Source organism: Equus caballus, chromosome 2 (assembly GCF_041296265.1).
Source record: "Equus caballus isolate H_3958 breed thoroughbred chromosome 2, TB-T2T, whole genome shotgun sequence".
In the NCBI taxonomy this organism is placed as follows: Eukaryota; Metazoa; Chordata; class Mammalia; order Perissodactyla; family Equidae; genus Equus; species Equus caballus.
This window is the reverse complement of record NC_091685.1, coordinates 47,994,720-48,007,410: the sequence shown is the minus strand read 5'-3', so window position 1 is coordinate 48,007,410 and position 12,691 is coordinate 47,994,720. Positions and strand designations below refer to the sequence as shown.

Below are 12,691 nucleotides of genomic sequence, written 5' to 3'. Positions count from 1 at the left end.
TGTCCTTCAGCTAACATCTGTGCCAGCCTTCCTCTATTTTGTATGTGGGATGCAGCCACAGCATGGCTTGATGAACGATGTGTAGGTCTGTGCCTGGGATCCACACGGGCAAACCCCGGGCCACTGAAGCAGAGTGCGCAAACTTAACCACTATGCCACCAGATGGCCCCTGTCCTGTCTTTCTTCCTTGCACTCAGGACAGTCTACCCCTACATTGTCTCCCCCTCTGGAAGGGAAGTGACCCCACCCTGCTGAGGGCAGAGCCTCCTTAGCTTGGCTCTCTCCTTCCTGGATCTGCGAGGCACTTGCTCCTTGCTTTCAGCCAGACTCTGTCCTGCACCTCTGGGCTGTGCCCACCCTGCTCCAGCCAGGCCGGCCATACTTGGCTCCTGGCCATCCTTCCTCCTCTCTCCTGCCTTGACTGCCTTGGGGCTCAGCTCGAGGGCCGGAGGGAGGAGATGGGCAGAAGTCCAGCCAGGGTGCAGGAGTCCAGGCAGGGCCTTAGCCAGTGAGTACCAGTGCCTACTAGCAGGAGAGCCAGGCCAGGGTTTAGAAGAGAGTGGCCTGCCTCTCCTGCCCGGCACGGACAATGCCCTGCAGGGAGCACCATCTCCCGGGGGCTGAGCCTGGTCTGCTGGGTCCTGCCTTCCCCTCTCACCTGGTGAGGAGGAGGCTTGGCCTATGACTGGTCAGCCCCAGTGAGCGGTAGGAAGGGACCTGGTTCTGCCCACCAGACAGAAGTCCTACAAAATGCCGCTCTAGGGTCGCTGTCACCAGCTCGAGGTGAGGGAGATAGCAGCTTCCAGGCACCAAGGGCAACGAGGAGCTGGGGTGAGGACAGGTGGCTCCAGGTTGGTGTCCTGAAGCCAGTGCTCAGGAAAGGCCCCGGATGCACTGTGCCCTCCACCCCTGCTGGGGCGGGCTGCGCATGTTCTCCTGGGGGGTGGGCTCTGTGGGGACAGTGTCCAACCAGCCACTATCTACAAGGTAGGGGCTGGGGTGCGGACACCATTCTGAGCTCCCAGGACTGTCTCACAGGCTGGGGGGGCTTCTACCTTGCAGGGCTGGTTGGGGCCCAGAAGGCCGAGCCTGGACTCAGTTCAGAAAGGTGGGAAACCAGACTCATGCACTGGGGCCTCACCCTGGACCGGGCCACGCTCTGAGGGAGGACATGAGTGAGGGTGTGTCCCTGACATTGGCTCGCTCCTTTCTTGGGGACAGCAGGGATCCTAAACTTGGGAGGAACAAGGAGGCCTGAAGGGTGCCCCGGCCTCTGGAGCCTCCTGCCCCAGTCTCCCTCCTTGCTGGGCCTCTCCGGGTCTGGGCGTTTCAAGTCCAGCCCCGCACCCCTGCACCCTGGCCTGCCAGCTGTTCCCCCAGTGCTCCAGGAAGCCCCTCCTTAGTCTCCCAGGCAGAGTTCATTGTTTTATGGACTGATTCGCGCGTGTGTGGGTGGGAGACAGGGGGCTGCCTCCCCAGGGCTCTGTCCCCACCTCTCATTCTGTGCTCGCCCCAGCAAATGACTCACTGTTGCCTGCACTGCAGGTCTGTATGCAGCAGCTTGCAGAGGGTTTATTGGCAGACCCGTGGGGCAGCTCTTCCCCCGACTGAGGCCTCTAAAGGCTGGGCAGGTGCCGGTGGGGCTGGGGGCTCTGAGGGGCTCATGTTAGGAGTAGGTTGTAGGCAGGATTGGCCTAATTGCTGGTTCTGAGCGTGGGGGCCAGGGAGGGGGTGCTCGTGGCCCCTGGCTCACCGGGTCCAGGGCAGCAGGAAGTGGCCACGCCTTGGGGCTGGGGTGCCCTGGCCATGGGGCGGTGCAGAGGGCTGCCCATTCGAACCTGCTCAGCAGGGGATGTGCAGGTCCCAAGTCCCGGATGGATCGGCCTGGTCTTAGACTAGGGGAGGGCTGCAAGGATGGGCGGGAGGGTCTGCGGGGGCTACGTGGAAAGACTCCTGTGGCCTCCGGGGCTGCTCACCACCTGGGCTACAAAGAGGACCTTGTAGAGCTCCTTCACGTCCCCCCTGAGCTGCAGCAGGGCTGACGCCATGAGTGGGTGGTCCGGCTGGAATAGGAGTGGGGAGGAAGGAGGGAGACCCTCAGGCAGATCTGCCCACCTCACCCACCTCACCCACCCAGGGCCCACCCAGCAGCCCCCTCTCAGGGGTGGGGAAGGGGTATCATCTTGCCCAGCCTTTGGCTTTCACAGGGGTCTCTGGCCACAGTCCCTGGCACCCACATCAAAGTCGGCAGGTGGCGTCCAGGAGATGCTGATGGTCTTGGTCTGGCCGCGTTCCACGAAGCCCCTGGAGGGCTCGATGGTGAAGCCCTTGTGCTGCAGGGACGTGATGCTATCCAAGCTGAACTCGACAGTCTATGGGACATTGGAGCTGCTGGCAGGCCGGTAGGCCTGGCACAGCTCCCAGGGGGCAGCGAGGCTGGGGGCCAGGATGCCCAGCTCCACCCACCCTCTCAGCCCTGACCAGCAGGCTGCCCCCCTCCCCCCCCATCAAGGGGTGAGGTCAGGAACGGCCTGGGAGGCCCAGGCAGGGGCGGTCGCAGAGGTGCCAGGCAGGCTGGGGCAGTGCTGCAGTCACCTTCTTTGGGGACAGCTGGGTGGTCCGGATGCAGCCCACGTGCAGCTCTCGGGTGGCAGGTGGGGCTGGCATGTCCACGTCCAGCTGGAGGTATTCCAGGGTCACCAGGATGGGCTTCAGTTCCTCCGCTTCTGGAGAGGGAGGGCCTGGCTGGGTTGGCTGGGTGGCATGTGGCCAAAGGAGCGAGGGAGCCGCCCAGGGTCAGGCGAGGAGTGGAGGAGCTGGTCCTCATGAAATCTCCGTTTAGCATGCCCCCCTTGCTTTGGGGGATAAGCCAGGAAGCCAGGAATGCTGGCCCAACCCTGCAGGCTTCCCAGGGTTACGGATGTGGCTGAGGAGTGGGTGGGGTGCTCTTATTGCCATCACTGCTGGGCTCCCACCCCCTCAGAAGGCTCACCCTCTCTGTGCTCGGAGTCCAAGGCAGGGATCACAGTCAGGGACTCCACAGGCACATCAAGGGGGTCTCCGCCCTCCACGAACATCATGTGCTCACGCGCTGCGCCCTTCAGGAGGATCTGGCGGGAGATTTTCTGGGGACGAGGAGCACAGCAGCCTCGTCCTGTGACCTCGCACCTGGGGCTCCAGAGGAGCAGGGCCAAGGGATCTGGGGCACTGGTCTCTCCACTTGATGACCCCCAGCCCAGCAGGAGTCCTCAGGCCTGGCTGGGGGGTCCAAGTGGGCAGAGCAGGGAAGGGCCAGCAGGTGGGGGGTGGGTGGGAGAGGGGCTGGGGTGGGGGCGGCGCACCTTCTCCAAGAGCACGACCTGTAGTCGGTCAGAGAAGTACAGGCTCTCGTGGTCTGGGCTGAAGGTCACGGTGAAGTCCTGCGCCCCGCCCGCCTCCAGGACGCCCTCGACCGGGACCACGCTGAACACACTCTGGCCGCTGTGGTTCTGCACGCCTGTGGGCGGCGGTGGGTGGGTCACCTTGTACCTGGCTCACACCGCCTGCTGCCCAGCGTTCCCCCGCCCCACACTCCTGATGGCCTCCGGTGCCCCACCCCACCGCAAACCCTGCCTTCCCGTCTGGCCCCATCCCTGCCCCCACCCACCCCCCACATCGTCCTGTCCCCCCAGCCCCTCTGCCTACCACGCCCCCATGCCCTGCCCATCAGCTCACCCACGACCTCTGCCCTCTTGGCCCGTGAGGTGAGGAACTGTGGCAGCTGCTGCCGGGCTTTGGCCCTCGTGCTGGAGAGGCTGTCCAGCTGCAGGGAGAACCTGATGGGCAGTGAGCAGTTGTTCTGCAGCTGCAAGGAGAGGGTCCCTGTCACTGGATGGCCCATCCAGCTACGATGGGCAGGATGCCACAACGAGGCCTCAGTCTGTGCCTGTCCTCTGGGCCACACCCTGCCGAGGGACCATCGCCCCCGTCTTCAACGATCCCCAGCCGGCGCCTGTGACACATTATTGAGCGTTGGTTCATCTCGTCCAGCCTCACATCATCCCTCTTGCGGGCTGGCGCACTGGCCTCAGCCACCTGTGGGGCCCTCGGTCCTCCAGGGCTCCCTCTGCTGTCAGGCTCAGGTTAGCCTTCTGCGGAACCACTGTCCCCACTCAGCTTCTGTGCCCGCCCTCACACCCTTCTCCTGAGAGCGCCCCCTCCTCAATAAAACTCTTCAGGGAATTCCAGTCCCTGGGCTGCTGCCAGGACCCAATCTGAGCCAGGCGAGGAAGCAGGTGTCCCGAGGGCTGCTTGATCTGGAGGCTGGTGTGTCTTAGAAGCTGGAGGGACCCTGGGAGCCAGACCTGCCTTCCTGCAAGGGCGTGGGAGACCACAGGGCAGTGGGACCCACCAGGGAAGTCTGCCACCTCTCCCCTAGAGGTACCTGAGCTGAGCTCCAACTCATCCTGGTGAGATGGCCCATACAAAGGCCCTGAGGCAGGAGGACAAAGAGCACTGAGGAGGCAAGGGCAGCTAAGGGGTGGAGGGAGGTGGCATCCTCAGCCTTCTCCTGCTGGAGAGGTCAGTGGAGGTGGCAGGTGTGTGGGGCGGGCAAGGGCATGGCCTGCACCTCCAATGGCTCCCCACCAAGGCAGAGTCAACCCCTCCCAAGGAGGAGCCCCCTCCTAGGAGGCTGGGGCAGGCACCAGGGCCCCTGCGAGGTGCTCCACCTTGAATCCCGAGGAGACAGACTCCCTGGCAATCACGTAGCCCATGTTGAGGACATCCCCTTCAATGGAGCACGTGATCATGGATGCCACGCCGGTCCCCACGAGGGTCAAGGAGAGTGTGCCTCTCTTGGTGATGATGTCCAGCGCTTCCTGGGCCTACGGAGACCACGTCCCTTAGTGAGGAGCAGACATTGTAGAGGCATGTGCAGGAGCTCTGCCCCGGGAGCAGCTCCGGCACCCAGCTGGGGGCGCTGGCGCTGAGTCCTCTGGGAGCTCCCCAGCCTCCGCCTGCGGGTCAGAGGGGAGGGCCCAGGAGGACTGGCTGCTCCCAGGGCCTACTGGGACAGCTCCGGGCCTGAGCACATGCGGGTGTGCAGTGTCGCGCTGGTCCACGGAGCCTGGGGCTGCGGCATGGCTCAGGGTGGGCCTGGGACTTACCAGGACGCTCTCGCGGGGAGAGAAGGACAGCGCCAGGACCTGGGTCTCACCCGCCAGCAGCTTGCGGATAGGGTTCAGCAGGACAAAGGGGCCGTTGGGGTTCAGCATGGAGAACTCCACCTGAGGGCCGGTGTCAAGGAGAGGTGTCGAGGGTGGGCCACGACCCCTCCCCAGACCCCTCCCCACTCCCTGCAAGCTGCCTGGGCTGGGTGTGGATAAGGATACGGCCAGATCCTCAGGGGAGATGTTCTGAATGGAGACCTTCTTTACGCCGCAGTGTCCTGAAACCGGACCAGGGAGTCGGGTCACAGCCCCAGGCTGGGGTGGGGTGTGCCTCCGGGCCAGGAGGTGCCTTGGGGGCCTGGGTCCCTGTGGGTGGCAATGTGGGGGTGGGGGCTGGGCTCAACCAAGACTCACCTACAGCGATGTGGCCAAAGTTGGAGATGGTCGTGCCTTTGTTGGACGTCACTACGATGGACGGTGCCACCGCTGGACACCACAGCTCCAGGTACAGGGTGTTGTGGGGACTGGAGGCAGGGCCGGCACGCCGATGGACCAGGACCCACCCCCACGGCCTGACCCTCAGCCCTGGCCCCGACTCACCCCAGCCACCGGGCCCCACCCCGAGGCCCCAGATCTGGGTTGGCAGCAGAGGAGGGATGGTAACTTTTTAGCCGGCCACACCCCACCCTGACCAGATGCCACACCTGAAGCTCAGGGGTTCCATCCCCTTCCGGTCTTGGATGTCGCCACTGGCAACGACACAAGGGATCACAAACTTGTCGAACTTCCCCGGGAAAGATCTGACCAGGGTGGCCCGGGCAACCTGGTCCTCGTGAGAGCTGGAGTGGAGCCGGAAAAGTGCACTCATGCCCCTGCCCTTGCTGCCCCCTAGCAGACTGGAGGCCCTGCCCCACCTCCATGGAGGGGTCCATGAGGCCACACCTGCTCCCCAGGGCCCTGGGCCAGACGGTGAGGGGCAGCAGGCTGGGGCCAGGCTGCAGCTGTCCCAGGTTTGTCTGGCCAGCTAGCTTCCTCGCCTCTTCCTTGCTTCCCGTGGGGCCCTCCCCCACCCAGGGTCCTGGTCAGGCACTTAACCAGAGAGCCACATTCCTGGGGCCGCAGGCAAGAGTCCAGGGCTGACAAGTGACAAAAGCCCATCAGAGCTCTCTTGGGCTCATTTGAACTTGGGGAGGCTGAGCTGGGGATATGGGAGTGGCATGAGGCTGTTCACAGGGACATCAGGCCCAGGGGAATGGGGTAGGCAGATGCCCAGGAAGGCAGAGCCTGAGGGGCCTCAAGGCAGCGCCTGGATCCAGCTGTGTCTGAAGCTAGCGCAGCCCTGGACTTCCAGGTCAAAACAGCTCTGTTCCAGGCAGTCTGTGGGGGAAAATCCCCGTGGGGGCCAGGGCAGGGTCTCCTCAGTAGGGCCTGGAGGGAAGAAGTGGGGCAGTTGGCTCTCAGGCCCACCTGCACCTAAGGTCCTGCTTCTGCTGCTCTGGAGGCTGGTTGCTGGAGGCCCGGAACAGCCGGTCTCGGTTCTGCAGTCGCAGCGTGGAGACGGACTGTCTCTGCAGGTCCTTCCTCTGGGGGGCCATGTCCTTGTAGGACTTGGAGGGGGAGAGCAGGCTGTGGGCCCCTCAGGGCTCTGCTGAGCCCGGCAGCCACCCAGCCGCCCCTTGCAGCTCCCCTAGGGCCCAGCCCAGGCCTGGGCAGACCACCCAGGGCAGGGTCCCCGGGGGCATGCGTTTGGAGGGGACAGGGACCCAAACACCAAGAGGCTCCCTCAGAAAGACTGGCAGCACGTGCAGAAGGGCTGAGTGATGGTCCCCGTGCAGAGACCTGTGCACCGATACTAGTGTCTGCCTTCACCAACAGGGAAACTGAGGGACAGAGAAGGTGAAGAGTCGGCCAGGACCGGGGTCCTTGTGCCTGGTGCCCTTTGCCCGCACTTTGCTGCCCGGCCCACAGGGCGAACCTAAGTGCTTCCTCCTCCAGCACGTGCTCGAGCAAGCGTGCTCAAGGCACAGATCCGGACGTGGACAAGTGCAGTGTCCCTCGGGTCCCCGGGCCGAGTGGGTGGGCATCACTTGGCCCTGCCTGCACAGCTCCGGGTGGGTCCGCGTGGACGCCTTCCCGGCAGAAGCGCTTGTGCGGCCACGTCACCAGGGCTGGGCCTGTGGTGGGGTCTATCCCCCGATCGACTTCCCCCTTCTTCCCAGGCTGCTCTCCCCTCGTGGGGTCAGCAGCTGTACTTGTTCAGAGCCGCAAGCCGTGTGCCATTTGATCTGCTCCCCTCTGTTGTGAAACTCGGTTAGTGGAAGCCCCATCTGCTCATCACTGCCAGGGGCGGGGGCATTGGGGGGACAGGGTGGCTGGCCCATCCTCCCGAGACTACCCTCTGGGGTCCACCTGCCTGGTGCTGCCTTCAAGACAGGAGGAGGGGCTTTGCCAAGAAAGTTTCAACCTCTTGAAACAGCTTGACACAACAACGTTGCAGAACAGTCTGCCCAGCGCTCCTGGCACAGGGGCCTGGGCCCAGAGCCTCAAGGGGCTGCAGCGTTTCTCCCCGAGCAGGCCCCACCCCATGCCTCTGTGCCCTCCTCTCAGGGCCTCCCCACGCACCAGTTTGCCCTCAGCTTCTTTGGTCAGGGCCTGGAAGGCTTCCTGCTGGATCAGCTTGCTGGGCAGCACCGGCCGGAAGGCCACCTGGACCAGGCACCTCTGTGGGGAGAGGAGCCCAGAGGGCAGAGCTGGCCCCCGCTGGTGCCTTGCCCTCCTCAGCACCCCGTGTCCCACCTCCCCTGGACTCCTCGAGGTCACGCTCTCTGACACTCCTGGTGTGATGCCTCCATCTCCTCTTTGGGATTTCAGCCTAGCATGCCCCTTCTGGGAAGGCCCTCCCTGCCCCCTGACCCCTGAGAAGTGGGGGTGGGCTGCAGGGCATGATGACCAGCCCACACTTACCATCCAGGGTAAGGCTCCCCATGATGGAGGCCCTGGATGGGCCAGACCCGGCCCACTGCCCATGAGGCCCAGTGAGAAACGAACCTTCGTTTTCAGCCATTCAGATTTGGGGGGTGAGTTCCTGTGCCCTAACCTGTCCCTGTGGCCACACAGCAGCCTTTCCAAAGCACCTCCTCATTGCAGTTCCTCCCACGGGAAGTCCAAGGTCCCAAGAGGACTGGCTCCTCATGGTCTCCCCAGTGCTCAGTACAGCAAAGACAGCATGGAGGGGAGAGAGGGGGGTAGAGAGAGAGGGAGGGAGACAGAGGGAGAGAGAAGGCCCAAGCACAGCTGGAGTACCCCCGGGACACAGGACCATTACTTAAGCAGAATTTGCTACATTTAATGAAATGCATTTTAAATAACATACTTGGTGAAACCCTGCCGGGGCCCAGGCATCCCCAGCACCTTCCTGGGCCGGTTCTTACCTAGTCCTCCCAACAGACATCACAATGGCTGTCACCCTAACTTTATTTTATTTATTTATTTACTTATTTTGAGGAAGATTAGCCCTGAGCTAACTATTGCCCATCCTCCTCTTTTTGCTGAAGAGGACTGGCCCTGAGCTAACATCCATGCCCATCTTCCTCTACTTTATACGTGGGACACCTGCCACAGCATGGCTTTTGCCAAGCGGTGCCATGTCTGCACCTGGGATCTGAACCAGCGAACTCTGGGCTGCTGAGAAGCGGAACGTGCAAACTTAACTGCTGCTCCACTGGGCCGGCCCCTAACTTTTGAAGGTAAGGAATGAAGCTCAGAGAGGCTGTGATGGCCCGGGGGACAGGGGATGACCTGAAACTCTGCCTCCAGCCCGAGTTCTTCCTGCTTTATCAGGAAAAGCAGAAGGCGGGGAAACCCATGACTGATGGAGTGGACAGATACCCTGCACTCTTGGTGACCAGGTGCCGCGTGGCCTCTGTGCCCATCTGCTGTGCCATCCAAGGGGCTGCACCCCTTCCCTCAGTCTGAACAGCTTGAGCCCCAGCCAGGTGCCTGGAGGCCAGCCACTGTGGGCACCCCTGCCTCTGGGGCTCAGGCTGGGCTGGGTGGAGTCTCATCAGACCCAGGCAGGGTCAAGGTCGTCTCCGTGTCCTCTCCCTACCAGGTCCTGCTCATCGGCCGCGGAGGCCTCCTTGGCCCTGCTTGGGTCTGATGAGGAGCAGAGTTGACCTGCACATCCGCTGTGTTCAAGGGCCAGCAGAGCCAGGCACCCCAAGGGGCTCTGGCCCCTGCTCACTTGTGGGGCCTGCACCCACCTTTCCTGGACACACCGTTCCCACGGAGGGTGAGATGGTGATGGGCAAGTCCGGGGACAGCAGGAACTCGAAAGATGTGGGCCCCACGGGGCAGGCCTCCTCCGAGCCGACACGGGGCACAGAGTGGATCAGCGCATTGACGCTCACGTGAGAGTTGATGACGTACAGGGTGGCCACGGATGTGTCGTACAAGGAGGTGGCCGCAAACTTGATCTGGTAGTGGGACAGCTCCAGGGGCGGGTGCACACCCATGGCCCGGCACGTCAGCTTGAAGCACCTGGAAGCGACCAGCGTGGGTGGGCTCACCCTAGGGCACCTGGGGGGTTGGCGGATCCCTCTGCAGCCATGGCCAGGTGGCCCGAGTCGGGTGGGCAGCCCCCGTGTGCAGAGCACCTCATGCCCAGGGAGGCCTGGGACCACAATGGCAGTTCTCACAGGTTTCGTTCACTCCCCGCTTCATGAATTACGGAAAATACTGCGTGCCTCTGTGCACATTTTAAGTGGATAGTTAAAATTTTAATCATAGGTTTCAATAGTTGCGAAGGAGGTAATTTCTGACTTCTGTTAAATATTTATTGACGTTTGAAAAATAAGTGATAAATTGCTCCTTAAATATAAGCATGAGAATCTGTATACCACAGTGAGTTGATTCCCGCCATTATCTAAGAAAAAAAGAACAGATGTTTGATATTTTAACCACGGAAAATTTACATTCCATATTTTCTTTGAACTCCTATTTCCACTGCACTCTCCCCACTGAATTTCATCCTAATTGCCTATGTTTTAATGCTTTAAAGGATGCTGTTCATTGCTCCATCGTCATGTCTGCAACAAAAAAAAGGTTCGGACGTTGAAATGTTTCAATGTGTATTTGTTTATCCGGTGACATGTTTCAATGTATATTTTTATGTCCTCTGATCACAGGCTCTAAATGTTAAAAAAAAATTCCTCCTGGGTGGAGAAATCCTTGAGGTTATTATTGGCCCTCAAGTAATGGAAAACAGCAATGTATGAAGTGTGACAACCATTGCACGTGAAAAGGAAGGTTTTATCGGAATCATCCTAGGAAGGTGGGTGGAGCTGCTCTTTCCCAGTTGGTTCAAGTGTCAGAGTGATGTGACTTGTGGCCGGAGCAGCCTGCCTCTTCCTTCCACCCACACGGAACCTGGGCATGGAGGGGGCTTGGCTCCCCAACGTCACTCGACCCTTTGAACTCCTTTTCTTTATATGCCAGAAATTCACATGGCAACGCATTTTCCAACATTATTTTGAATCTGGCAACTCTCTTAGGCCCTCACTTTTTTACAAGGAAAGAGCCGGAAGCCTCTGCCCGGGGTGGCGTCACTGAGACATGCCAGATGCTGTCACCTGTGACTTGGAGGCAGCGGGTCAGCTGGGCCAACCGTTCACTGTTACCCCAACGCACGTTGTCAACACTGCATTTGCTACTGTTCAGCTGTTCGAGTGCCTCCTGGTCCCCTAAACACATGGATGAGATGGTCCTCAGGGCTGGTGGGGACGTGGAGCTCCTGCAGTGCCCAACACGTCGTTGGCGAGAACGTAAAATGGTACCACCACTTTGGAAAACGGTTGGGTGGCTTCTTATAAAATTAAAAACAAACTTACCACATTACCTGTGAACTCATTCCTAGATATTTGCTGAGGGGAATGAAAACTCAGGCTCACGCAGAAACCTACGTGTGAATGTTTAGAGCAGCTTCGTCCATGGACGCCCCAACCTGGAACCGACCTCAGTGTCCTTGGACAGGTGAACGGCTGCACGTCCACCCAGTGGGCGGGGGCTGGTGGAGCCTGATGTTCACGGACCCGCGGGAGGTGTGTCCCGGGGAGGGGGCAGGGCAGGGGCAGGGGCAAGGGCTGGTGGTCTCTGGAGGGACGTGCTCCCCAGGGTGGAGGCAGGAAGACCAGGCCAGCGGGGCCCTGCCATCCATGCGGGGTGTGGAGGTGATTCAGGTATATTTTTAAGGTGGAGCCAGCAGGATTTGCTGACAACTCGGATGTGAGGTGAGAGAATGAAGAGTAAGGACAAGGCCGAGGTTTCCGTCTGAGCCACAGGAAGCTGGAGCTGCAGGTGGGGCAGGTCCGGGAGGGGCGGGGAGTGGATGAGGTGTTCCACTGTGGACACAGCAGATCAGAGACACCTTTGGGATGTCCAGTGGGCTGGCAGGTAGCCGCACCCAGGGAGCCAGACAGGGGACGTGCTGGGCCCACGAGGGTCCCGGTTGAGTGTCTGAGTTGGGTCTCGTCCAGGCTGCAGACTCCGCCTGTCTGCTCAGGCTCTGCCGTAAGTACTGTGGCCTTAGGCTGGAGCTTCCTGCAGCCTCTGTGGAGCGTCTGCTGAGGCAGAGCACGTGCTGGGCACAGGGCTTGCCCCACTGAGGAAGCAGGTAAGAGCCTGCTTCTCCTGGGACTTGTTTTCTGGAGGCAGAGAGAGCCGTGTTGCAGTGCCCTAGTGGGCCACGGGACCCGGTGGGAGGGGCGCAGTGCTGGGGGTGGGGCTGACCGACCGGAAGAGTCGGGTCCCCTTGATTCCTATGGTGGCTCCTGATCCTGAGCTTTACCTCCTAAAATCTCGCCACCACCAGCTCACTCCTTCTTCCCCACGAATGCTGGAGTCAGATCCTGGGCAGCCTGATGGGCCTGCCCGGGGGCCCGAGCTGGATGAGGGCTTGGTCTGAGGGCTGGGGGGCAGCTCTTCCAGGCCTCTGGCCAGCCTGCCCCAACCAGGCCTGCCCAGGCCACCAGCCAGGACCAGACAGCAGCTCCAGCAGGAACGTGGATGGGGGCGGGACGAGAGAAGAGGAGGCAGGGTGGGCTGGCTCCACGGGAGGACAACTGATGCCAGGCTGGACGCCCATGAAGGGACATTCCAGAACATTCCTCACTGGAGGCAGATAATCCCAGGCAGCAACGAGAGCCGGCCCCATATCCCAGACCACCACCTGCGTGACCTGCTCCACGTCTCCCTGCCTGCCACCATCTCAGCCCTGACTCTCAGTGGCGGAAATGGAGGCTCAGGGAGGTTCAGAGAGTGGCCCCATCACACAGCATGTTACAGGAAGCAGGGCTCATGCCCAGGTCCTCCTGAGGGCAGAGGGGTGCTCTGCACACCACACACACGCTCACACACACACATACACACTTGTACTCATGCACACCCCCCATATTACACACGTCCACGTCCACACGTGCACACAAGCATGCTCACATGCACTCACACATGCATGTCCACACACGTACACTCACACATGAAGTCAG

At 61.3% G+C, this 12,691-nt stretch overlaps 1 protein-coding gene across 27 annotated transcripts in view; it reads right to left on the bottom strand.

The window, feature by feature from the left end:
- Positions 1–1,552: 1,552 nt before the first annotated feature.
- Positions 1,553–12,691, bottom strand: part of CFAP74 (cilia and flagella associated protein 74) — a 73,000-nt gene continuing 61,861 nt past the window's right edge. For 26 of the 27 annotated variants that reach the window (XM_023635964.2, XM_023635956.2, XM_070255061.1 and 23 more), the window contains 14 exons: positions 9,413–9,689; positions 7,773–7,871; positions 6,618–6,757; positions 5,855–5,989; positions 5,565–5,674; positions 5,373–5,428; positions 5,148–5,267; positions 4,710–4,865; positions 3,715–3,844; positions 3,342–3,496; positions 2,993–3,125; positions 2,596–2,726; positions 2,238–2,372; positions 1,553–2,063 (listed from right to left, as the gene is read on the bottom strand). In XM_023635964.2, coding sequence (XP_023491732.1) covers positions 1,938–2,063; positions 2,238–2,372; positions 2,596–2,726; positions 2,993–3,125; positions 3,342–3,496; positions 3,715–3,844; positions 4,710–4,865; positions 5,148–5,267; positions 5,373–5,428; positions 5,565–5,674; positions 5,855–5,989; positions 6,618–6,757; positions 7,773–7,871; positions 9,413–9,689 — 1,903 coding nt within the window. In that variant the 3' untranslated portion in view covers positions 1,553–1,937. Of the gene's footprint in view, positions 2,064–2,237; positions 2,373–2,595; positions 2,727–2,992; positions 3,126–3,341; positions 3,497–3,714; positions 3,845–4,709; positions 4,883–5,147; positions 5,268–5,372; positions 5,429–5,564; positions 5,675–5,854; positions 5,990–6,617; positions 6,758–7,772; positions 7,872–9,412; positions 9,690–12,691 lie in introns of all 27 variants that reach the window. The other variant, XR_011433953.1, reaches the window with a different exon arrangement.